This window comes from Stegostoma tigrinum, chromosome 23 (assembly GCF_030684315.1).
Source record: "Stegostoma tigrinum isolate sSteTig4 chromosome 23, sSteTig4.hap1, whole genome shotgun sequence".
In the NCBI taxonomy this organism is placed as follows: Eukaryota; Metazoa; Chordata; class Chondrichthyes; order Orectolobiformes; family Stegostomatidae; genus Stegostoma; species Stegostoma tigrinum.
Genome location: NC_081376.1, coordinates 52067324 through 52094834, shown reverse-complemented (window position 1 = coordinate 52094834; position 27511 = coordinate 52067324). Strand labels below are relative to the sequence as shown.

The 27511-nt window shown below is 39.4% G+C and overlaps 1 protein-coding gene across 4 annotated transcripts in view; it reads right to left on the bottom strand.

The window, feature by feature from the left end:
• The window catches only part of abcc1 (ATP-binding cassette, sub-family C (CFTR/MRP), member 1), a 137840-nt gene that overhangs the window by 9110 nt on the left and 101219 nt on the right, over positions 1-27511 (bottom strand). For 3 of the 4 annotated variants that reach the window (XM_059654197.1, XM_059654195.1, XM_059654198.1), the window contains 10 exons: positions 26230-26397; positions 25968-26133; positions 18424-18487; positions 16993-17140; positions 14897-15104; positions 12118-12428; positions 4525-4724; positions 4122-4248; positions 2515-2616; positions 9-155 (listed from right to left, as the gene is read on the bottom strand). In XM_059654197.1, the coding sequence (XP_059510180.1) occupies positions 9-155; positions 2515-2616; positions 4122-4248; positions 4525-4724; positions 12118-12428; positions 14897-15104; positions 16993-17140; positions 18424-18487; positions 25968-26133; positions 26230-26397 (1641 nt within the window). The remainder of the gene's footprint in view (positions 1-8; positions 156-2514; positions 2617-4121; positions 4249-4524; positions 4725-12117; positions 12429-14896; positions 15105-16992; positions 17141-18423; positions 18488-25967; positions 26134-26229; positions 26398-27511) is intronic. The other variant, XM_059654196.1, reaches the window with a different exon arrangement.

Sequence of the window (27511 nt, the reverse complement as noted above, 5' to 3'; positions counted from 1 at the left end):
TCACTCACCTTTTCCCCTCCATTTATGGATACGGTAATATCTTTCAATGCCAAGTCAAGATCTTCTCTATACCGTAAACCATAGTTTACAAATTCTATCTTGCCTTCCGAAGGCCATGTTTGAGGTGGTCGATTACTTCTGTTAATCCAACGTGCCTACGTAGAAATGAAAAAAAAATTAAAATCTGGATTTCCAGCAGGTGTAACGACTGATACATTTGTTTTTGAGAAGTGCTCCATTTTGAGCCTACAAATTCTTAAAATGTATTATGAAATAAATTTCAACCCATGACTACAAAAAAAAACTGGAAGACAACATAGAGTTAAAATACGAGTTTAAATCCCATCATGACCAATGGTGAGATTTAAATTTAATAATAAAGTCTGGAATAAAAAGCTAATTAAATAGCAGCCAGGTAACTAGTGTTGACTGTTATAAAATCCTATCTGGTTTACCAATATCCACATCACCTTGTCTGGCTCACACACTACTCCAGATTCACCATAACATAGTTGACACTCAATTGCCCGTATCCCACAAGCAAATAAATTTTAAAAAATGTTTTTATTGTTTTCTCATTATTAAAAGCTTTGAATTAAACTACACACCGTAGTAGTGAAGAGAAGGTAATGGCCTAGTGGTATTACCACTGGACCGTTAACCCAGAGATCCAGGGTATGTTCTGGGAATCTGGGTTCAAATCCTGCTACAGTAGATGGTGCAATTTGAATCCAATAAAAATCTGGAATTAAGAGCTCAATAACTGTTGGAAAAATCCATCTCATTCACTATTGTTCTTTAGAGAAGGAAACTACCATCCTTACCTAGTTTGGACTATATCTGACTTCAGATCCACAGTAATACGGTTGACTCTCAACTGCCCTCTGGGCAATATTAAGGCAACAAATACTGGTCTGACCCTCATCCCTTGAATGAATGAAAGCAAAAGGTAAAGCACTATAATTTATGACTTCAAGTTTCCTGTTATAAAGCATTCTGGGGTGCACTGAAGATTCACGTGATGGTGAATCTGATCAGCTGTCTGGACTCTGGGAAGTTTTACTTAATTAAGACAATACCACTAACATTAGCAGACACCCACATCCCTGACCTATCTGAATAAGGTGCCTGTTACTCAGCTAGTACAAACATTCCCATGCGCATGCACTCTAAGAATCAAGGCTGCTGTCTTTGTATTCACTGAAATATCCACACTGCAAGCTGATGTTCAGCAAAGCACCATTATTTTATCAATCACATGCCTCAGTAAAATTATCATCTTTAAAACAACAAAAGAATTTCTAATTTTATCAATACTCTACATGGGTGCTTAGAAAATATCAAAGGACGCTATGGGGTAGTGACCGATCACCCAAAATAACTCAATGTGAATGGCTGGCAGAACAAATACCTGCAGCCCCTGCAAATTATTTTGTAAAATCAACACTATATCTGGGATAAAGCAGACACATCGCTGCTTTGACGATGGAGGGAATGAATGTTTGTGGATGTGGAACCAGTGTGGAAAATGGTGAAGTTGCCATAGTCTTGCCAGAACATTCTCTGTCATTAGATTTAACCAGAGGGTGACCCAGGTGAGGGAACAGGTTGAGAAACAGAAACCTTCATGGACTTCAGCCAGGTGTGGGAAAGGTGGCTTAGTGGTTAGCACTGCTGCCTCACAGTGCCAGGGACCCAGGTTCAATTCCATCCTCGGGTGACTGTTTGTACGGAGTTTGCACGTCCTCACATCTGCGTGAGTTTCTGCAGGTGCTTTGATTTCCTCCCACAGTCCAAAGATATGCAACTTAAGTGAATTGGCCAGGCTGAATTACCTGTTGTGTCCAGGGATACATTGGTGAGATGCGTTAGCTAGGGGAAGTGCAGGGTTACAGGAATAGAGTAGGGGGATGGGGATAGGTCTGGGTAGGATGCTCTTGCAAGGGTTGGTGTGGGCTCATTGGCCTGAACAGGTTTTTCCACATTGTAGGGATTCTAAGGATTCTTAAGATTCCATTGTATTTGGCATCTCACTGCATTACAAACCAGCTATCCAACTAAACAAGTTAACCCATTCTTCTAGCAGTGTGTCTACCATCTACAGAAATTCACCAAGGTTCTGTAGACATCATCTTCCAAATCCACAACCACTATCATCTAAAGGATTTGGACAGCAGATACAAAGAAATACCAAGTCCCCCTAAGCTATTCACCATCCTGACTTGGAAATATGTCACTGCTCCTTCACTGTCACTTGGTCAAAATCCAGGAATTCCCTCCTTAACAGCATTGCGGGCCAACTAATAGCAGTTCAAGACAGCAGCTCAGCACAATCTTCTCAAGGGCAACTAGGGACCTCCACAACCTGGTAATGAATTCAAAAGAAACATACATAGCATATACCGAGTCAGTGTCTGAGATCTACAGGCTTGTATTTTGCAGATTACAACTTCAGAATCAGTATTACCATACCCAGGTGCAAGATCAATTTTGGATTTCTGGTTTGAATCTTACCTCTTTGGGAGTGTCCGTGTACTCCTGCACTCTTTCCACTGCGACAATGTTCGTTTCCAGCTCAGAGGTCATGCGTACCATCCAGTTCAATGTTGATGTCACCTAAATAATCAGGAGATATTCTTAAGAACATGGGAACAGGAGCAGAACATTGAACCCATTTTTCTTGTCTAACACACAGATTAATCAGGGTTATCTGAACCAACTATGCTTACCCTGTTTGTATCCTTTGATATATTCATTTAACTCTTGGGGAGCCAGCTCCTGGCTTTTTTCTCTAAAACTGTTTCATTTGCCAAATGGCAAGATCAAGGGGAAGTATCTTCCTAATACAAGCATTGGAATCTAGGCATGTAACATTTTTAAATAAAATGATGTGTATGAATTAAATGCTATATAAATTCTAAGACAATGTCAATATATTATACAATAACTAAATGTTACTTTACTCATTGAAATTAAATTTTCATTACTAACAAAGTGACTGCAAGCCAAAACAAATGTAACCCTAACATTTTAAGAGTGAGGTATTCTCTCATGATGCAAGATATTCTCCAGTTACTGACAGCCACTGTATGACGACATTACAAAGTGGTACAGCATGGAAACAGAACCTTCGGTCCAACCAGTCCATGCCAAAAACATAACCCCAAACTAAATTACTGCCACCCACCTGCTCCTGGCTCCTATCCCTCCAACATTTCCTATTCATGTATTTAGCCAAATGTCTCAAACACTCAAATGCTCGTACCCACTATCTACCACTTTCTTGAAATTCATCCCACGTGCAAACAACCCTCTTTAAAAAAGAACTTGCCCCTCATGTTTTTTTTAAAAATCTCTCTCCTCTCACCTTAAAAATGTGTCCCCTAGTCTTAAAATACCCTGTCCTAGGGAAACATCATCTGCAATTCACTTATCTTTGCTCATGATTTTATAAACCTCGGTATGACAACTTTACAAAACAAAGAGTCCGTTAACCTTGCTGTACTTTGCCTCAGGGCAGAAAAATATTTTTCACATTACCTCAGCAACTCAAATGGTGTACAAGAGTAACAGCAGTCTGTTAGATCTCATTGGTATAAGAGAGGGTGGGTACTTTGTGACACCACTTCCTCACCTCCTTCATAGCTTGCCAACCATCCAGGAGGTTTCAATTTAGCAGCACAACAGAACATGCCCTTGCTCTGCCAGTGCAGTGTCCCCATTAAGTACACAACTCAGTAAAGAGCTGTTTCCTGAACTGACACCGGTCACCAGGTTCATTGTCCACCCTTACCATTACTGGTGTCCCATGACTACAGCCTGTACCATACAGAGAACACTGCAGCAGCCTGCCAAGGACACAAGCAGCAACATTGTGGGAACGTGCAAGTCAGACCCCAACTTCTCAAGGTGGTGAGGAAAATCTTACCAGCAGCCCAAAGTAAAATTTAAAAAAAAAGACTGAAACAGTACAGCTGGCTAAACTGATCAGCACAAAAAGGGCAGTGAAATTTTAAACCTGTTACAGTTCTAAGGAAGCAGCCAAAAATGTAGTCCAATTACAAAGTAATTGAAATGAGTGATAGTATAGCTATTGGAATGGTAAGCTTGATTCTCCATACCTGTAGGGCATACGATACAGACAACCCAACAATCCCAGGGCTGACAGTATCTCTGTAAACTACCGCAAACAGGGCAGCAAAAAGTACAATGCAATTGCCAACAAACTCCAGTCTCACAGCCAGCCACCTGGTGGATGTTAACAAGAGAAAAATAGTTAATCTTAATTTCATAGGATCAGTCAAAACAGCTCTCCTGCTCCCTTGCCTGTGATTTTGTGCATTCATTGTTCAAAGCCTGTGCACAAATAATAAGCATCACTTGCTCACTCTGAATCTGGTTCAACAATCAGAACTAATTACACTGAAACCTTCAAGGGAATTCACTTTTAATGATTTCTGCATTCCCAAAACACAATGGTGCGAATGACCCAAATGTAGAAGCACAGCAAGATTATTGGATTACCTGTTGGCAACAATACTGGGATAATAAGCTTTTTGGTTTTCATCTACCCTGGCATCATTTTGATGTATAAAACGTTCTTGCTCTCCAAAAGCTCGGATAACACTGACACCAAGCAGCGTTTCATTAAAGTTTGAAAAGATGGGGGATCGGCTAGCTGATTCCAATCTCTTCAACTGACGTGAGGTAGCCACATAATATCTCTGAAAATAGGAAGAAACATCAAGTTCAGAGTTTAATTTATATCAAACTAAAGGCATGCATGTTTTTGGTTCAAAAAGAACAGCCTCATCTTTCACATACCCTCACCCTAGATTTGTTACAGGAGGTACAAAGCACACTTTCCCCATTCAGTCTGCTTTACTAACGCATACTCAGCAAGTGTGCCTCCTCTTCCAAATTCATGCCCACTAATCAAACTCATAGTCTGCCACATCAAATTTAGGTTACAACCAATACATTAGTGTTGGGGAGAGAAATGCAGAGGAGCAGGGAGCTCAATTATAAAAACCAAATATGCACATGTCTACAGCACCTACTGTACATGATGCAAACTTGTTGGGCTTTAGTTTCTTGTTAAATAAAATATTAACTACAAAAAGAATTACAAAATCACTACTGAAAGGACCCAATATATACAGATGTTTCATTAAATGGGCTTGCAACAGGGAGGTAAAGATTAAGAAAGTAGATTGACAAGATCACATGGGAGCCTTCCTCTAACAAGTGCAGCGTAAGAGAGATGAGGCTTGGAGAGAAAAACAATTCCAAGTAGGAAAGCTCAGCATGGCACAGCAAACTCAAAGCACCAGAAAAATTACAATTATAACATTTAGGTATGTTTTACCACTGATGCTATTACCTTAAGAAAACTGAGCATAAATACAGATATTTCCATCCATTTTGATTTATTTGCTGTAGAACAATAAATATTTTTACGTCAGGAATAACATTTATTATAATAATATTAAGCTACATCACATCTCTTCCAAAACCTGATGCTATTTCTTCTCATAACCTCTGCAATTGTGAGCATTATAAAACAGCTGTCAAGAACCACATTTAAAGTAATTTTTCTCCAAATTCAGAGAAATGTTTGGAGATTCCCACAAGCATTGAATATAATCCCTAGCATGATATGGCTACAATTCACACTTTTGATTTTTCTTCAAAAGTGCCCATCTGCGTATTTGGAATTCACAAAGAAGGAAAGCTACCTTCTCTTTAAACTGAACTGTAGGTAAATGCCAGATGAGTAGCTGGGTCAAAAATCCAGTTAACATGGTACATAACAACATACACCTAAATTCCAAATTATTTTCACTGTGTCATCTTGCAAACAGAGGCTGGTGACTTCTCTTTGAAATTTTCAAATATACATTACAAAATTTCAAAATATACAAACCGTCATAAGTAAATTAATTTTCACATGGCAAGTGATTTTTTTGTGAAATGAAGTATTCCATGCATTAAATGGAGCAGAGCAAAACCTCCTGAGAATTTCAGCATATCAAAAGCATTTGTTATTATAATGTTTGCTTTCTATCTGTTTCAGAAAACGTATTCTATCTAGACCAGGTTATGAATTGCTGAATGTGACACACATTAGAAATTATGCACCCTCTTGCCATCAATGCCTACGTAATTAGACAGAATGATAAAGATACAACTTTAATAGTTCACAGGATGAGTGAGCGTCACTGGCAAAGCCAGAGGTTATTTCCCAATCCTAAACTGCTCATGAACAGAGTGGCCTTAAGATATTTCAGACAGCGGTTGACAGCCAACCACATTGCTATGGGTCTCAAGTCACATGTAGACCAGACCAAGTAAGGATGGCAGACTTCATTTCTAAAAAAGATTACTGAACTAGATTTTTGTTTTTGAGAACAAACAACAAATTGCATATGGTTTTGCAGCATCACCTAGATTAGATTTGTATTCCGAATTTATTCATGGAATTTAAAAATTCCATCACTTGCTATGGTTCAAATTCCATCAATGACCCCTAACGTAATCCGGAGGCCCAGACAGACATGTCCAGGGACATTGCTATCTTCCAGCATCAGGAAGGGTGGCAGTCTGTCACTAGCCATAACATGTATGTTTTTCAAAAACTATATTTGGAATGAATGAGATGAAATTTGATTTGATTCTTTAAAAGAAATTGATTCCTGATACGTGATTTTAGACATTTAGAAAAATATCTGAAGCAATAAATGACAAACTAATGTCCCAGTCTCAAAGCTGCTGCAAGGAAATATTGCTGCTGGCCTGCTTTTGTAGGCATTAATATAGAGAAAAGCATTTTTGAAATGTCGTGGAATAATTAATCAATAAATAACAGTCCATTTCTGTTGAGGTAAATTTTTAAAAAGTTTTTCTTCAATAAAGTACCTGTATGGATTATTCCAAAGTTTCTTTCAATCACTTTCAGATTATAAACAAAAATCACTCAAAACAGTATCATTAACCATTATACATACTACTGTCAAGCATTTAACCGGGAAAGAAAAGCACTGTTAGTTCCAGCTGCATTAAAACTGGATAGTCAATGGTCAAAATGTCACATATAGAGTCATACAGCATGGAAACAGACCATTTCACCCAACCAGTCCATGCTGATCATATTCCTCCAAACCTTTCCTGTTCATGTACTTATCCAAAGTTCTTTTAAATGTGGTAACTGTACCCACATCCACTGGTCGTTCATTCCGCAAACAAACCTCCGTGTCAAAAAAAATAGCTCCCAGGTCTAGTTTTAAAAATCCTTCTCTTCCCACCTTAAAAATATGCCCCCTAGTCTTGAAATCCTCCATTCTAAGGAAAAGATAACTGCCATTCATTTTATCTGTACGCCTCGTTATTTTGTAAACCTTTACAAAAGTGAAAATAAAAGTTCCAGCCTCTCCTTATAGCTCAAACCCTCCATTCCCCGAAACATCCTGGTAAATCTCTTCTGAACCCTTTCCAGAATAATAGTATTCTTCCTATAACAGGGAGACCAGAACTGGACATGGTGCTCCAGAAGAGGCCTCAATATTCTGTACAACATAGAATATTACAGCACAGTACAGGTCCTTCGGCCCTCGATACTGTGCCGACCTGTCATACCGATCTGAAGCCCATCTAACCTACACTATTCCATGTACGTCCATATGCTTGTCCAATGACGACTTAAACATACCTAAAGTTGGCGAATCTACTACTGTTGCAGGCAAAGCGCTCCATACCCTTACTACTCTGAGTAAAGAAACTACCTCTGACATCTGTCCTATATCTTTCACCCCTCAATTTAAAGCTACACCCCCTCATGCTCGCCGTCACCATCCTAGGATAAAGGGTCTCGCTATCCACCCTATCTAACTCTCTGATTATTTTATATGTTTCAATTAAGTCACCTCTCAACCTTCTTCTCTCTAATGAAAACAGCCTCAAGTCCCTCAGCCTTTCCTCGTAAGACCTTCCCTCCATACCAGGCAACATCCTAGTAAATCTCCTCTGCACCCTTTCCAAAGCTTCCACCATCCTTCTTATAATGCGGTGACCAGAACTGTACGCAATACTCCAAGTGCAGCTGCACCAGAGTTTTGTACAGCTTCACCATAACCTCTTGGTTCCGGAACTCGATCCCTCTATTAATTAAAGCTAAAACACTGTATGCCTTCTTAACAGCCCTGTCAACCTGGGTGGCAATTTTCAATGATCTGTGTACATGGACACTGAGATCTCTCTGCTCATCTACACTAACAAGAATCTTACCATTAGCCCTGTACTTTGCCTTCTGGTTACTCCTACCAAAGTGCATCACCTCACACTTGTCTGCATTAAACTCCATTTGCCACCACTCAGCCCAGCTCTGCAACTTATCTATGTCTCTCTGCAACCTACAGCATCCTTCGTCACTATCCACAACTCCACCGACCTTAGTGTCGTCTGCAAATTTACTAACCCATCCTTCTACGCCCTCATCCAGGTCATTTATAAAAATGACAAACAGCAGTGGACCCAACACCAACCCTTGCGGTACACCACTAGTAACTGGTCTCCAGGATGAACATTTCCCATCAACCACTACCCTCTGTCTTCTTTCAGCAAGCCAATTTCCGAACCAAACTGCTATATCTCCCACAATCCCATTCCTCCACATTTTGTACAATAGTGAGTTTTGAGAAGATTTGTAGCTCAGGTTGAGGTTCTGGATGTGAGTTTGCTCGCTGGGCTGGAAGGTTCGTTTTCTATTTATTTGGAAATAAATTTATCTGGTAATTTATCTGATAAATAGAAAGCGGGACATAACATCAGCACTTCGGGGGCTCACTGATGATGATGATACCTGGAATGGTGATGAAACGTCTGAAAATTAACCTTCCAGCTCAGCGAGCAAACTCACATCCAGAATTTTGTATAATAGCCAACAACCTCGACAATGTCGAAATTCCTAGACTCAAAAGGTCTGAGCAATGAAGGCAAGCGTACTAAACGCCTGAAAACAGCCTACGTGTAATGCAAACTTCAAAAGAATTAGTGTAGCTGAACCCTTAGGTCTCAGTTCTACAATACTGCCCAAGGCCCTACTTTCAATCGTACACATTCTGTCTTTGTTTGTTTACCAACATAATACCCAGTAACCATTTAACTCCATTTGTCACTCTTCAGATCATTCACCCAACTGATCAACATCTCTTTGTAATCTTACATAACTTCTTTCTCTATCCACTTATACGGCCAATCTTGGTGTCATAAGAGCCATAGACAGAATGGAAACAGACTCTTCAATCTGCAAAGTTACTGGCCATGCTTTCTATATTCTCATCTAAATCATTTATATAAATGACAAACAAAAGTGGACCCAGCACCAAATCCTGCAGAACACCACTGATCACAGCCCTCCTGCAGCTAAGCCAATTTTGTATCCAATTGACAAGCCCACCCTGAATCTCATGTAATTTCACCTTATCAATTAGTCCACCACATCAAACCTTGTCAAAGGCTTCACTAAAGAATAAGTAAACAATGCCTACTGCTCTATCCTTGTCAATCTTGGTATTGTTCCTCTCAAAAAACAAACTGAAATCAAGTCAGTGAGACATGATTTTCCTTGCACAAAACCACACAATTCCTACTCATTCCTTGCCTCTCCAAATACATTTAAATCCTATCTTGCAGAATCATCCACAACAACTTACGCACCATGAAGTCAGACTCACAGGTCTATAGTTCCCAGGCTTTTCCTTACATCCCTCCTTAAGCGAAGGCACAACATCAGCCACTCTCCAGTCAGTTGGCACTTCATCCGTATTTAAAAATGATACAAATATTTCTGCAATGGGACCTTGCAATTTCCTCCCTAACTTCTCACAAAGTCCTAGGATACATGAGATCAGATCCCAGGGATTTATCCTTTATATATTTTCTAAAACCTCCAGCATTTCCACCACAGTAGCAAACTGTTTTTAAAACATATATACTTATTTTGCCGAGTTCTCTAGCCTCCGTTTCTTTCTCCACAGTAAAAGATGACCGAAATATTCATTTAATATCTCGCCCATCTCCTGAGGTTCATCACAAAGACAACCTCGTTGATCTTGAAGGAGCCATACTCTCTCTCTCTCTCTCTCTCTCTCTCTCTCTAGTTGCTCTCTTGCTCTTAAATGTACTTGTAGAATTTGTTAATTAGAATATGTAAAATTTAAAAAAAAAAAGAGTACCACAAAATAAAAATGCAACTAGCGGTGCACAGAAGTTGTCAACTTGCAGTTGACTGTGTGTATCACTTTATTTTTCCAACTGCCAGGCTGAGAGATACTACTTCTATTCTAGATCCATACTAGTTCCCAAGAGTTATATTGGACTCAGAACGTTAATTTGGGTTTCTCTCCCCAAAGATGCTGCCAGACCAACTTTGTTTCCAGCATCTGCAGTACTTTGTTTGTGTTTTGGGTTTTAAGCAAAAACTTTTCAAAAAAGGTACCTCAACAGAAAATGTTTTAGGTCCAAATTTTTCCACAACTTTACAAAAGCAAATTCTGTCCTCTGTTAATGACCACTCGTGATCTTCGGTTTATGTGGCACTACACATAACTCCTCAATCCTGTTCTGTATTTGTAAAATCTTCCTTACTGTCCTGATTGACACCATCTCCTTGATAACTTGTTATGATCTACCTTAATTAGTTTCTACAGTTTTGAATTACTTGTTACTTTGGTAAGACCCTTGGCATGTGACTCTTCTACTTATCATGTGATTCCAGTTATTTGGTTTGTTTCCAGCACCACGTCATTTTTACTTTTTTTATAATTACCTCTTTGCCTCAATTAATCTCATCATAGGTCACCCTTTCACTTGTTGTTCAGCTGCTGACACTTTACTCTCACTGTCTGACACTCGATCACCTGCAGAGACTTGTTATTCAGCCTGTTGACACTCCATTCATACCCATTTGTAAGATCTTTTGATCTCTCTGCCTACAAATTCTGTGCCCATGTGCTTCTCTTTCCTTTAGCTGAAGGAACATCACTCCAAAAGCTTATGATTTTGAATAAGCCTGTTGGAATATAACCTGGTATCATTGATTTCAGACCTATAGTAAAAAGGTAAGGTCATCACAGACCTACTGGATCATAGGGCTGCTCAATCTCGCTGGAGAGAAATGATTAGTGGTTGGTTAACCTCAGGTCACAGCACCACAGGTGACAGACAGGCTGAGAAGGTAGGTTCTTCATGATATCCTCAGCTGGTGCAGGAATTGAACCCCATTGCTGACCTCAATCTCTACACTGCAAACCAGCCAATTAAGGTAACCAACCTGCCAATGTCTACAGTAATTGGCCAACAGCAAGATTTCGTTAAAGCAGCTTAGAGGCTGGAGATATAGTTTATCATTTCAGATAATATTTTCCAAATGTCTGAATTTATAGATCAGCAATCAATTTTTAAACCAAAAAATGTATTATTGACAAAGACAGTCAGACAAACGAACCGGGTGTAGAGCTGGGTGAACACAGCAGGCCAAGCAGCATCAGAGGAACAGGAAGGCTCATGGTTTCGGGCCCAAGCCCTTCTTCATTTCTGAAGGGGGGTCTAGGCCCAAAACGTCAGCATTCCTGCTCCTCTGATGCTGCTTGGCCTGCTGCATTCATTCAGCTCTACGCCTTGTGATCTCAGATTAGCCAGCACCCGCTATCTCATATAAATGAACCAAATGGTTTTTAACCAGGATGAGAAATCCAAACACTCCAGTGGTCCATGATCAGAGCTGTCATGGAATTACTTTCCTCTTCTGAGCACCTCTCAAGTGGAATTGTTTCAGATTAAAGTACTTGGTATTCCATAATCCAATGATGTCAACCTACATGAATGTCCTAATGATCTGCAGCACAACAATTCTTTTGAAATCTGTTCAAGTCTTACCTCCTTCGCTGCACAAGATGAACTTTTAGCAGCTGCTGAACCCAGCAGAAGAAAATAAATCATACCAGATAAAATATTAAAATCAGAATGAAAGTAAATTCATATCGCTGTAATTAACAAGCAGATAGGAAAATTTTGAACAATCTTCTACACACAATTTTCTTTTAATTATTTAGTACTGACCTGTATAAATATGTAGAGAAGTCCCAAGGGTGGAATGATTACTGTAGCTATTGGAGTGGCTATCAAAATCACCGTGCAAGAAACAAGAACATTAAACAGTGATCCCAGGAACATTTTAATCACAACTGGAATCATCGAGTCTATTGTATCGATGTCTTTGGAGAAGCGGTTCACTAAGTTACCACTAGGGGTTCGCTCAAAAAAGCTCATTGGTGACATCAGAATATCATAGAGCAGATGGACATGGAGCCAACGTGAAGCTGATATTCCTCCAACACTCATCATCAATGAAGAAAGGAGCACAAAAACACCTGCAAAATATTAACAAAAAATTAATTCCAAACCTACAAGCAGCACTTTTAAAATGAAAATCATCCCAATGTCATTTAGAGGGGCAGTGAAGAAATAGACCTACCAAGGCAAAGGAGAACACATTAGGAAGGGTGACCAAAGGCTGAATCAAATATGTCAATCAAGGAGAATGAGATGGAAAAGGATAAAAAAAAAGAGAGTTTAAGGCAATGAATTCAGGTATGAATTCCAACCGTCTAAAGTCAAGGCAACCAAGGTAGGAGTGTGATGCACAAAAAGGTGATTGTGGGAAATTATATATTAGGGAAGCTGTAAAGTTAAATAAGCCTATAAAGAGAGCGTGGGAAATCCATTATTGGGCTTAAATAAAGAGACTTGGATTCAAAGCTTTCCAAACATTTGAAATAACAAAAGCGTGTGTAAAACAGCAAAGGCAGAACTGAAAGTCAAGCAGAATTTAACACAAGTTTGGACATGAGGCTTCTCAAATGTGCCGAAGATTCTGGAGCATGGAGCACTGGATCGCATCCAACTCAGCACTGCAATAAATCAAGTCAGGGTGATAAAAGCAGGGAAGAGAGCTTACATGGCAAAAGGCTGAATAGAGTTAAAGGAGGACAATGTCATGGAGATGGGTAGAGATTGCAAGGCAGACAATGTTAACAAGATGCAAGTAGGTATAGTGCATGTTCGAGAGAGTATGGAATCAAAAGCCAAAGTTAGGTCAAATAGGACGCTGGAGCTGTCAACACTGTGTACCAACTACAAGATGTACTGCAGAAATTCACCAAATTTATTCCAAAAGCACTTTCTAAACACAATTTCTACTGCCTAAAAAGCACAAAGGCAGCAGATACATGGGAACACACCAACCCCTGCAAGTTCTTCTCCATACCACTCAAACATCTGGACTCGGAAGTGTATCGCCTTTCCTTCACCTTCGCTGGGTCAAAATCCTGGAATACCCTCCCTAACAACACACAGAGTGCAGGAATTATATAGTCACAAAATCATACAGCGCAGAAACAGGCCCTTTGGCCCAACTCACCCAATTTGACCAGGTTTCGTAAACTGAACAGTCAGAGTCAAACAGGCTCATGGATCCAACTTACCATCACCTTCTCAAGGGGCAATTAGAGATGGCAATAAATTCTGATTCAGCCCACATCACCTGAACATATGAAAATCAAACAGACAGCATGTCCAAGTCTGTGGCCAGAGGTGGAGCTGGAATTGGCAGTCCCTTGGATGGGGCTCAGGCAACGATCAAATCTGGGGCAGGAGGGAAGCAGCAAAAGCAACTAAATAGAAAGGCCCAGAGATAGTAGGAACTGCCGATGTTGGAGAATCCGAGATAACAAAGGTGTAGAGCTGGATGAACACAGCAGGCCAAGCAGCAAAGCTGATGTTTTGGGTCTGGACCCTTTTTCAGAAAAGATTTTCTGAAAAAGGGACCAGATCCGAAACGTCAGCTTTCCTGCCCCTCTGATGCTGGGTGGCCTGCTGTGTTCATCCAGCTCCACACCTTGTTATCTAAATAGAAAGTCCCTATCTCTGTAATGAGCAAATCCATGAACTCCTCATACTTGTTTTTAAAAACTTGAAAAAGTAGAGATGAAGGCGATGGATGGTAGTACAGAAACAAAGCCAATGGTTGCCCTTGGTCTCTGGAATGATTCGAGGATAGAAGTCAGTTTGCACGACAAAGGAGAGTGGGGTCCAGTAGAATTCAATATCACATTTAAACAAATCTGGCAATAAATGGTTAAGCAAGTTGTGCGTCAAAAGGTTTGCATTCTTACAGATTTGAAATGGTAAAGACAAGGGCTATAGAAGAGAAAGTGGATATTTTTTCTAGGAAAGAATTCAAGGATGGAGCAAAAAAAATGACTATACAGTTGAGGAATCAAATATCTGCAGATGTACCATTAAGAACAGGAAACCAAAGGGCAGGCAAATGCCAGTTTGTTTGTTTTTTAAAAAAACGTACAATGGTCGTCAGTAGGAGGGGGTGGAGATAAATGAGATTTCAAGGGAGTTCCTACACCAAGAAATGCACCAGTTCAAGAATGTTGCTCACTACCATCTTCACCATGACAATAAAGGAAGAGCAAAAAATGATGGGCTAGCCAGCAACACGCTCATTCAATGAACACATTTTTTGAAACCTAATTATCCTGTTTGTGTTACTGTTTTGGAGAATGTAAAAACTTGTTGCTTCTAATTTTACACAACCAAGGGGGTTTCATTACCTGTTAGGATATTATTGCGGGTATTATTAATAGAATCCTTGCCTTGGACAAGCAAGAACTTTTGAAATTAAAGTATATGCAATAATTTGATCATGGTCAAAATGCCCTGGATTAAAACATATAATTGAACTCAACATATTTTCAGAATTAGTTACTTTTTTGGCATGTTTTATATTACATTGCAAATCAAAGTCTATTTTACTTGTTAAACAAACCTTGAGCAAGTCCGAGTGAGCCATACACTGCCAGTCTGAGTGAAGTATGTTGCTGGGTCCCATTAACAACTGGATCGTCTGTCCATAAACTCAACCAGTAATTAGAGGTCAAGGAGGCTACATGTTGGCATAGGTAGAAAAGAACAATGCAGAAAGAAATGCAGATCCCAATTGCCTTCATATATGCCCAGAAAACTGAGAATTTTACCTGAAATATTTGGGGGAAAAAAAACAAAAAAAAACTTAGTGAGAAGGATAAAAATTGTAAGTGAATAATTATGTCATGAGAAAATGCAAAGTCATAAAATAAAGGATACTTATTTAATAACCATAAGTTCGCACCCAACATGGATAAATACTTCGCTCATGTGAGGAATTCTATTAGCTTTCAGTTTTGCCGCTGAGACAGGTGAAAATGCAGTACCTCAACTTTATCAAGTGTGATAAAACTAAACACAGGATTACATCCTTGGAAGATTCAAGTATGGAGAAGATAATATATTAATAGAGATAGTACGATAAACAGATAACTAAACTGCCTAACTATTCCCAGTTTTAGTTGAAAATCAAGCCATTTGACTGTCCTGTGACTGATGATAGATTTCCATGTTAACGATATGTACCTCTACCAACCAGGAAGTGGACCAAAATTACTCAAACCTATTTCTGAAGCCAAATTAGGGTTGATTTTCATCTTATGACTCTGAATGAGATTCTACAGGAGAAAGACCAGCATCACTGCAATTAATTTTTCCATCCAAGTCAGCCAATTTAAAATAAACTAGACAACTACTTATATGAATTTTGAAGGTAAATAGTAAAAAGTGTGATATAGACATACATAATCTAGACTATTAAACAAATGCCAAACAAGCTAGGAAAATATTTAGTTTCCAGGACATGAACTTTATTTAGTTAAGAATTATGAAACCAAGTACTTTTTAAGCAGCAAATAGTGCCTTTTCAAATATACATCAAAATAAATGGATTTTCATCCTCAGTAACTGTTGAGACACAGGGATGCTGGATTCTTCTCTAACATTAAAAAGAATACTATTTGGCAAACCCATCAACAAGTATCACTGAGAACATCAATTAGAAGCTCATGAGTTTGACAGTCTCCCACAACAAAAGCCTAGGTGATGATGAGGTCTTAAACAATCCTTTTAAAAAAAAATTCAAAACAATTTTCATCACTGAATAACCCAGCATTTGTTATCCAACCCTAATTGCCTTTGAGAAGATCACGGTAAGCTGCCATCTTGAAGCACTGTCATTCTCGGATGCATGAATGCATGAGGATTGTGATCTTCGTGCTGAATACTGAAGGATACTCCCCCTCCAATTTGTTCACAGGACTTGGGTGTTGCTGCATAGGTCAACACCCACTGCCAAAGCCTGACTGCCCTGTACAAGATGCTGTTCAGCTGCCCTCTTCAAGCACTGTTATCTTTGGGACGCAGGGGCACAAACAGGAATTTCCAAGAACAGTGACAGTGGAAGGAATGGCAATAAAGTTCCTGGTCAGAAGGGTGTGCAAGTGGTGGAGTTCCCATGTACCTGCTGTGATGGAATTTGAATCCATGAACAATAACAATAGTCCAGTAATATTATCAATGCATGGGGAGCTAACGGCCTTGCGTTATTATCACTGGACTGTTCATTGAGAAACCCAGGTGACTTTCAGGGGACCCAGGTTCAAATTCTGCTATGGCAGATAGTGGAATCTGAATTCAATAAAAATCTGGAACTAACAGTCTAATGATGACTATGAATCAATTATCAAGTGTTGGAAAAACCCACCCGGTTCACTAATATGCTTCAGGAAAAGATACTGCCAACCTTACGTGATCTGGCTTAAATGTAACTTCAGACCCAGAGGAATGTGGTTGTTTCTTCACTGCCTTCTGAGCAGTTAGGGATGGGCAATAAATGCTGGTCTAGTAGGCGACACTATCACCCCATGAGTGAATTTTTAAAAAAATTACCATCTCCCCTAATTTGTGCAATGACTAACTCAGCATCTGGATTTATTGGTAGTGTTTCTCTCATAGTATGTTGAGAAATCAGATGTAATGATTGATGAATTTCCTTACCCTACCAGTCAGAGCTTTATCAGCTTCTGTCAGTTTCACACCAGCTGCTTGCTTTGCTGGTTCTCCCGCATGTTGCGGATTTGGAGCATTTTTTTGCTGAGAAGGTGTTGCTTCCTCATCATGAGAAATTGAATTTAATTTGATCAAACTGCAATTATCAAAAGAGAAACTAAATTATAGAGTGTTCTTACTTTGGCCATCTATTCTTAAAAAGATAGCAATGAAGGATTTGACTGAATTTAATAGAGGAGATACATGCGAAAATGTAATTCTAATGTAATTTTAATTCCCATTGTTGTACACAGTTGAAGCCACTTATACTCTAGGCATTGCAAGATATGGTTCAAATTAATCTTGATCGAAACTGAGCTTCTGTCAGGGCAAACCTAACCTTCAAGTGTCATTCTCTAGCTTATTCTTTACTTTTAAAACTTTGTGGGGGGGTTGGGGGGAGGAGGTAACATCAATCACCTTTTGTGATCATGTGCTTACTAATTTCTACAGATATCAACTTTACTGTGTATATCATTGAATAAAAGCAAAATACTGCAGATGCTGGAAATCTGAAATGAAAATAAAAAGTGCTGGAGAAACTCGGGAGGTCCGAGGCATGGTATGAAAGTAACAGAAGCCGATAAAGCTCTGGCTGGTACAGTAAGACAATACATCAAATTTTATATTGAATTTCTCTGCAAACAAGTAAGAGAAACACAGTCTCTCTGCACAGATACTGCCAGGTCTATTGAGTTTCTCCAGCACTTTGTTTTAAACTGCCTAATGTACTCCTCTCTTGACTTCTTTAGAAATTCATTGGGTATAAATGGTAGCATCCATGAGGAATGACAGCTAATTTTTTTTTGAAAAAAGGGAGACAAGACAGACAGAGGAGCTGCAGAACTGTCAGGCTCGATACAAGTGGTAGGAAAGATAATACAGGAACATAGGAAATTGGAGCACAGGCCATTCAAGCCTGCTCTGCTACTCAACTAGATTGTGGTTGAGCCAATTTCAACCTTACCCATACATTCCTGTACATTTCCAATATCTGCCTCTGCTTCCAAAATATATAAAGATTCTGCATCAACTGCCTGTGTGGAAGAAAATTTCAAAGACTTCCAACTCCGAGGCGGGGGGGAAATCACCTCATCTTGATCTTAAATTTGGTAACCTCTTATTTTGAAATTCTGATTCCCTAGTTCTACTTCATTCAAGCTTCTACATTTATATCCTCCAATACAAGATTATTAGGAAAAATCAGTTCAAAAAACATGCTCACTCTACACTTGATGCTTCATTGCATTAGACAACAAAAAGATTAGTAAGTCTGATATTCCATACAATTAACAAATATTAATTACATTTGAATTGATGTTACAAAAGGCAGTTCATTTCAACATAAAATGACAGCTCAAATGTGAAGAGATAGCATACCTTTGGTGGAAATTTTTTGGTGACTTGTGTGGGCTAATGTGATTTAGACTTTGTCCTGCTTCTGCTAGGTCATCAAATTCGAAGCATGAAAGAGTTTAAAAATGAAATATTTAGCATCATCCCATTGAGAAACACAGGAGTAGAGCAATTATAATAACAGATTATAAGCATCAAAAACTGCAGTAACAACACCTGTTTGACAGAATCTACCAGCAACAAACAACAGGCAGAACCAATTTTTCTATGCAAATGCATTGTCTTGAAATACAGCTATCTTTAGATATATATTTGAATATTCAAATTGTATTGCTTTTTTCTTAAAACAAAGTTTTGTTCTCTATTTTTGTAAAGATTCAGCCACACCAATCTACAGAATAGATAAAATGGACTCAATGTCAGATGTGAGTTTGCTCGCTGAGCTGGAAGGTTCGTTTTCAGACGTTTTGTCACCATACTAGGTAACATCATCAGTGAGCGTCCGGCGAAGCACTGGTGTTATGTCCTGCTTTCTATTTATCTGGTTAGGTTTCCTTGGCTTGGTGATGTCATTTCCTGTTCTTTTTCTCAGGGGATGGTAGATTCGCTCCAAATCAATGTGTTTGTTGATGGAGTTCCGGTTGGAATGCCATGCTTCTAGGAATTCTCGTGCATGTCTCTGTTTGGCTTGTCCTAGGATGGATGTGTTGTCCCAATCAAAGTGGTGTCCTTCCTTATCTGTATGTAAGGATACGAGTGATAGTGGGTCATGTCGTTTTGTGGCTAGTTGATGTTCATGTATCCTGGTGGCTAGCTTTCTGCCAGTTTGTCCAATGTCGTGTTTGTCACAGTTCTTGCAAGGTATTTTGTAGATGACGTTTGTTTTGCTTGTTGTCTGTATAGGGTCTTTTAAGTTCATTAGCTGCTGTTTTAGTGTGTTGGTGGGTTTGTGGGCTACCCTGATGCCAAGAGGTCCGAGTAGTCTGGCAGTCATTTCGGAAATGTCTTTGATGTAGGGGAGAGTGGTTATGGTTTCTGAGCCCGTTTTGTCTGTTTGTTTGGGTTTATTGCTGAGAAATCGGCGGACTGTGTTCATTGGGTACCCATTCTTTTTGAATACGCTGTATAGGTGATTTTCCTCTGCTCTGCGTAGTTCCTCTGTGCTGGAGTGTGTGGTGGCTCGTTGGAATAATGTTCTAATGCAGCTTCGTTTGTGGGTGTTGGGATGGTTGCTCCTGTCGTTCAGTATTTGGTCCGTATGTGTTGTTTTCCTGTAGACGCTGGTTTGAAGTTCCCCATTGGCTGTTCGCTCTACTGTGACATCTAGGAATGGCAGTTTGTTGCTGTTTTCCTCCTCTTTTGTGAATGTTATGCCAGTAAAGGGTATTATTGATGGTCTTGAATGTTTCCTCTAATTTGTTTTGTTTAGTGATGACAAAGGTGTCATCCACGTAGCGGACCCAAAGTTTGGGTTGGATGATTGGCAGAGCTGTTTGTTCGAGTCTCTGCATTACTGCCTCTGCTAAGAACCCTGATATCGGAGATCCCATGGGTGTACCGTTGGTTTGTCTGTAGGTTTTGTTATTGAAAGTGAAGTGGGTGGTAAGGCATAGGTCCACTAGCTTGATGACATTGTCCTTGCTGAGGAGGTTGGTGGTGTCTGGTGGATGTGTCTTCTGTTCTTCTAATAGTGTCATCAGTGTTTCTTTGGCCAGGTTGATGTTGATGGATGTGAACAGGGCTATTATGTCAAAGGAGACCATTATTTCATCCTCTTCTATCTTGGAACTTCCAACGATGGAACTCCATCAACAAACACATTGGCTCCAAATCAATCTACCATCCCCTGAGAAAAAGAACAGGAAATGACATCACCAACCCAAGGAAACCTAACCAGATAAATAGAAAGCGGGACATAACACCAGCGCTTCATTGGAGGCTCACTGATGATGTTACCCAGAATGGTAACGAAATGTCTGAAAACTAACCTTACAGCTCAGCGAGCAAACTCACATCCAGAACCTCAACCTGAGCTACAAATCTTCTCAAAACTCGCTATCATAATGTCAGAGTTTAGGAGACCACAGACATTACCCTGTTGATTACTGACATAGTGATTCTACATTTGGCTATATCAACAGAGAGGAGCATTCTGTGAAGGACATGGGAATGAAAAAAAAACTGAAATGCAAGTAAAACTGTCTCGCTCGCAAATAATAGCAACTTGTATAAAGTACAAAAGTACCTTGCTTTGAAAACGAGAATGCTTTATTATCAGAATGCAATGAAATGATGAAGCTGACAGCCATTTCATGCAGTTACTCAAGACAGAGAATGGGGTTAAATTGAAAATCTTGACTTCTTAGTTCCTCGGTTTTAGAATCAAGAAACTCCTTTGCTCAAAAGTCTCACCAGTATTTATTGGAAGATGCAAAAAGATCAAGTCAATTCCACAGATAGTAGGAACTGCAGATACTGGAGAATCTGAGATAACAAGGTGTACAGCTGGATGAACACAGCAGGACAAGCAGCAGAGGAGCAGGAAAGCTGACGTTTTGGAACTAGATCGTTCTAACCAAAACATCCGCTTTTCTGCTCCTCTGATGTTGCTTGGCCGGCTGTGTTCATCCAGCTCTACACCTTGTTATCTCTAAGTCAATTCACACATTGCTTGTTCAAACGGATGAGCTGACAAAGCTTTCTATTATGTGTTCAAATGGCATTTAAACTGATTTACAATTTTAGGGGACATACATTTCAACAATTTTCTTCAAAGGCAAGTACACTACAATATTTCCATGCAAATACAACTGAACAAGGGTGCAATAAAAACACAGCAAAACTTTGCCCAGTGTTAAGAATGCAGATTTATGCTACATTTTCCTTGAAGATTGCAGAGATGAAGAAATTTGTTGTCCTTGAAGTCGCCACCATTTCAAATAACTGGCAACTCCAAAATAAAAGACAGCTTAAAACAATGCTGCATAATAATGCCAGGACAAAACAATGGCTGCAATCCAAGCCAAAAAAACGAGCACAGTTCCAAAGAGGGCTGCCACCAAATTAAACATCATGCAGTCAAAATAAATTAAAGTTGAACAGGAATACGATCCCCTTCTAAGTCATAGTAGCAGTACGTCACTTTACAGAATTCTGACATTGCATACAAGTCTTATTTTGTACCCAAAGGGAAACAGTTTCCAGAAGTACAGAAAAAGCTTTTTGTCTTGCATTTATCAGGGCAAATACAAGAATTCCAAATTTCAAATGATCATAATAATTTGCATCATAGGAAAACAAAGTTAAGGCTGAATGGCTGACAAGTCAACTGTGACTGGTTGAGGCATTACCATAAAAAGCATCAGGGAGAACATGGCTATGACTCAAATACAGAGTCAACTTGTCAATCACTCAGCACCCTTTTCTCCTGCAACATTATAGACTGCTTTGATCATTTGAAATTTGGCATTCTTGTCTTTGCCCTGATGAGTGGATGATGAAAAGCTTCAACAACATGACACCTTTTCCAGCAAGGCTCAATTCCTGTATAATCAAGTGAATGCAACTGTGTTAAACTGCAGTCAGACTTCACATCATAAGATTGAGTGTTTGAAAAGTTTGCTTTAAATAAATCCTATGTCAAGCACAACCCATTTCTATTTACAGTTCTGGTTTACCAACGGAGGTTTTACTCTGTCACATTCTGCTACGTGGGTAGAACTGGCACCCAGAACAGTTTTTAATCACAGCAAATGGAAGAAATGCTTTTGTGGGATATACTAACAAAATGGTACATCCCTCCCCATTTTAATACACTACTCTATCTTCAATAAGTGATTTTTGTGTTAAGAAAGATTAAATTTTTGTTTAAAAATCAGGCAGTTTGAATATCCAACACAACAACATATTGTTTTCTGTATTCATTTCTTAAGAGAAAACCTAGAAGTAGGATTGAAACAATAGGGGTGGACCATACAATCCCTCAGGCCTACTTGACCATTCAATTAGACCACGGCAGATCACCTTCACTTTTTAAAAAGATATACATTTGCACTTTATTACTTACCTAATAACTGTCTAACACCTCAGTTCTCAACGTTCCTATTGTTCCTAGTATTCACATCATTTGGGCGAGAATTCTACATTTCCACTTTCATTGCAAGAAAAGATATGCTTCTGGATTTCAGTAAATTCAAACATATACGCAGCACAATGCAAGCCATTCACCCCACTAATCCATGTTGGCATATATATTCTACATGAGTTTATTTCCATTGCACCTACCTCCTTCCCAATGTTCAATACATCTTTCTATTTCTCCTTCTCATTTACTCATCTAGTTTCCTTTCAAATGGGTGATGGGTGAGTCCAGGACCAGAGGACACAGTTTAAAAATAAGGGGTAGGCCATTTAGAACAGAGTTGAGGAAAAACTTCTTCACCCAGAGAGTGGTGGATATACGGAATGCTCTGCCCCAGAAGGCAGTGGAGGCCAACTCTCTGGATGCTTTCAAGAAAGAGATAGACAGAGCTCTTAAAGATAGTGGAATCAAGGGTTATGGGGATAAGGCAGGAACAGGATACTGATTGTGAATGATCAGCCATGATCATAATGAATGGTGGTGCTGGCTCGAAGGGCCGAATAGCCTACTCCAGCACCTATTGTCTATTGTCAAAACTATTCACGTTTTTCCCCGGAATCATCAAGTTCCACAATCTAACTACACTAAGGAAATAAATTACTCATTACTTCACTGCTGGAATTAAACAGTGCTAGCATTAACCGGAGAAAACAGGGAAGGAAGAAGAGTTCGAGCGTTAACAGAGTGTAGGTGGAGAGAGACTGGGAAGAGAGAGCACCGCAGACAATGAGCAGGAATGAGAAGGGAGAGGACTACTCCCACGATCTGTACAGGATTTGAATGGCTTAGTTCTTGGTCCCTTGATTTCATCTCTCCCACCAGCGGGCATCTTTTGTCCAAATCTAATCCAATCAGATCAATGTACAATCTCTGATTTTCTAGGAAATACAAGCTAAGGATCAACTCCCACTACTGATGCTTTAATGTTCGACTAGAAAAGCCAGGTTATGGTTTCAGGTACCGGCAGAATGAACAACTTTAGCCATTGTACACAGCTCAAAATATCTTCTTTTCTATTGAAATTAAGCTCTCGGTATTTACACTTTTGGAAATTCTAAATCTTGACCATCACCAAACTCAAAACACTTTTCATGCAGCTGGAAAGTTCTAGCTGTTTGTTTCCATTATGAATTTCCAGTACTTCCATGTCTTTTCTCCTCTTTATTCTGTTAGAGGTCATTGTAGAAGTACAATGTTAACAAAATACTTTGTTTTTTATTCATTCCTCCATGCATTCATGGGATACAACAGTTCGTGGCTGAGTCAGCATTTATTGTCCATCCCCATTAACAAAAAGATCCTATATCTGAAGTTTAGAAAAGTTATTTAACAATGGAATATCGCTATGCCATGTCTTTAGTTAAGGTCAAATTATTTACACATTAAATTGTCTATATGAAAGTTAGTGAGTGTGTTGGATATTCTTACTTCAAAACTCATGCATCTACAGGTTTCTTTCCAACTATGCTGCAATACAAAGGCAATACAAACCTTCCTCCTCTTCCACATTTTTGTCAGTAACTGCATGATGACAGGAAAGGAAGTCATTGATCATTCACAAAAAGATACTGCAATCTGCTGCAGTTTAATTAGGACTAGTAAAAGTATCAAAGTGGTTATGAACTGACACGAAAGTTAAAAAACCATAAGAGCTTTGTGAGACAATGGGAACTGCAGATGCTGGAGAATCCAAGATAACAAAGTGTAAAGCTGAATGAAGGATCTAGGCCCGCAACGTCAGCTTTTGTGCTCCTGAGATGCTGCTTGGCCTGCTGTTTTCATCCAGCTTCACACTTTGTTATCATAAGAGCCTTGTGAATCTGCTTCATGCTAAATTACTTTGATACAAGTTTACATTCCATAAAGTCACCCCCTTGCACGATTTTTACACTTTTTGAAAGGTCCAGCTCCAGCATAAAAGAGGTGTGTCCTCAAAGAGCAAAAGCATTTAAAAAACAAACAAAAAAGGGGTGTTTTTAAAAATGTACAAAAGAAATTTAAAAATTTTTGAAAAGTGACTGCACCTCCTGGACTCAAAATTCTCACTGCATGTGATAGATTCCTCACATTGCCAGTTAAACAACTCTCCAAAAGCTGTCCATCCACGAGGCCCAAGTCAGGAGAGAGTGATGGACTGCTTTCAACTTGCCACGATAGGTACAGCTTCATCAACACTCAACAAGCTCTATTTCATCCAGGACAAAAGCAGCCTGCTTAATGGGTATCCTTATCCACAACCTTCAATCATTCTGAAGAAGGGTGCCAACCCAAAACATCAACTTTCCTGCTGCCTGGCTTTCTGTGTTCCTCCAGGTCCACTCTGTGATCTTCAATCATTACTACCCCTGTCACCAGCACCAGTATTCACTCCCTCACGACCCAGTAACAGCAAAGTGTGCTATTCACAAAATACACTGCAGTAATTCCTCACAGTTCCTTCAACAACACCTTCCAATCCACAATATCTACCAGCATAAGGGACAAGGGAAGCAGATGCAGAGTGCACCACCACCCGAGCTCACAATATCCCAACTTGGAACTAAATCACCATTCAATGTCACAGGGTTAAAAACCCAGAGCTCACTCACTAAAAGAACTATGGATGTACCTATACCAGATAAACTGCAGAGATATCACGGGTGTTAGTGGCACTTCATTGAACTGAGAACACACAGAATCCAAGGCTTATGTTTTGGGGACATCAGTTTGAATCTCGCCAATACTGAAATTTGAATTCAATGAAACAATAAAGACCTGAAATAAAACATTACCCACTGTCAATTGCTGTAATGCCCTTTAGGGAAAGGAATCTGCCTACATACAATTCCAAACCCATATCAAGATGGTTGACTTCTAATTGCTCTCAGGCAGTTGGCACAGCCCATGACATTCCATGAAAGAATTTTTAGAAACCAAGGCAGCTGCTCACCATCACCTTCAAGGGCAATTAGGGATGGCTGGTCTTGCCAATGACAAGCACATGCCAGAAGCAAACAAAAAATTAAGTTCCCAAACAAGAAATTCACTCGACTAACTGTTGATCATTGCCCTGATCAATAGTAAAATTGTAAAACTGCAGTAGGATACATTTATAACACCTAAACAAAAAAAAAGTGGCTTTCCATACTCAGCAGTTCTGCAGTATGTGTAATAATTGTAACTTACAATTAAAGCACATTCAACACAGTGAAGCATCCTAAACTGCTCCCTGGACAGGAATGGGGCAAAAATATTTGATACTGTACCAAAACTTTGATTTCAAGTACGGTGCTGAAGTCAGACAAGTAAAAATACACGACATCACCAATCATCTCATGCCTATCAAACAGCTGTCCAGATGAAATCAAAAAGAGTTTAAAAATGACACTAGACAGCACCGATAAAAGTCACTGTTGAATAAGTGCTTTTGCATAGCACATCAACTTACCTTCATTTTCTCTAGGAGCGTATGTACGTAGGAATTCTGCAAACGCTCCATTTTGCTTTAAAAGTTCCTTGTACGTACCCGACTCTGAAATTTTGCCATCAACCATCACCAGAATCCTGTCCATTTGAGGTAGGAAGTTAACACTATGAGTCACCAAGACACGGGTCTGTAAACAAAGCCATTTTTCACCAGATGTATTCGTGAAATAGATGGTGGAGAAAGCACGTAATGGAAATACTTCTAAGCTTCTAAGGTTGCTCACCTTGCCATTGAGTAAACCATTGGGTCCAATTACTTGATCAAAAATATGTCGACCAACATGTGCATCAACTGCAGACAGTGGGTCATCCAGAAAGTAAACAGAATTTCTGCTGTAAACTGCTCGAGCAAGACTCACCCTCTGCTTCTGCCCACCTGATAAATTCACACCCTGTAGAAGAAACCAAATTAATTAATGAAATGGTTAGTCCCTGAAAGGTGCAGCAGGCAGTTAAGAAAGGAAATTGTACGTTGTGTTTCACAGCAAGAGGATTCACGTACAGGGGCGAGGATGTATTGTTGCAATTATACGGGGCATTGTTAAGGCCACATCTAGAATACTGTGTGCAGTTTTTGTCTCCTTATCCAAGGATGTATTACATACAGGAAATGCAGCAAAGGTTTACCAAATTGATTCCTGGTATGGCAGAACTGATGAGGAGAGATGGAGTCAGTGAGGATTGTATTTATTGAAGTTTAGGGAATGAAAGGGTATCTCTTGGAAGCCTGTAGAATTCTAACAGGACTGGACAGGTTACATGCAAGAAGGTTGTTTCACTTGGTAGGGAAGTCCAGAACCAGAGTCAGAATCAAACATTTAACAAAGGAATAAACCTTTTAGGATAGAGATTAGGAGAAATTCCTTCACCCAGGAAGTGGTAAACTTGTGAAATTTATTACCACAGAAAGTGGGCAAGGCCAAAACATTGTGTTTTCAAGAAGATGATAGTAACGGCTCTTGTGGCTGAATGGTGGTGGTGGGGGGGGGGGGGGGGAGAAGGGAGAAGGGTTGGGTATTGAGTTCAATGATGAGCCATTATATATTTAATGGAGTAGGTTCTACTCCTGTTCCCATATTTCTATGTATTTCCAATTTAGATGTTTAAATATCTCATTTTGGTTATGAAAACTTTTGGTGGTTAGAAGCATCAACATCTTGCATTTTGTTCATTATGGACTGATGAGTTCTGTACAAAAGGATCAGAAAGGAACAAGTAAAAACAGAAGTATTCTTTCCTCAGAATTACAAATTTCAATAATTTTGCATTTACAGTTCTGTTGTATAATCAAGTACTTTTGGGAAATTTGGGTACATTTAGGACTTGGTAAATAATGAGAACTAAAAGTGCTGCTTTTGGTAGCCAAATCCCTCCTTTATTATTCGAGCAAGCCGCTCTTATACAGACTCAAGATTCCTTCAACAGCATCGTCGAAACAGACAAACTTTAGCACAGGGACCATTATTGTGGTCACTGGGCTAAAATCCTGGAATTCCCTCCCTACAC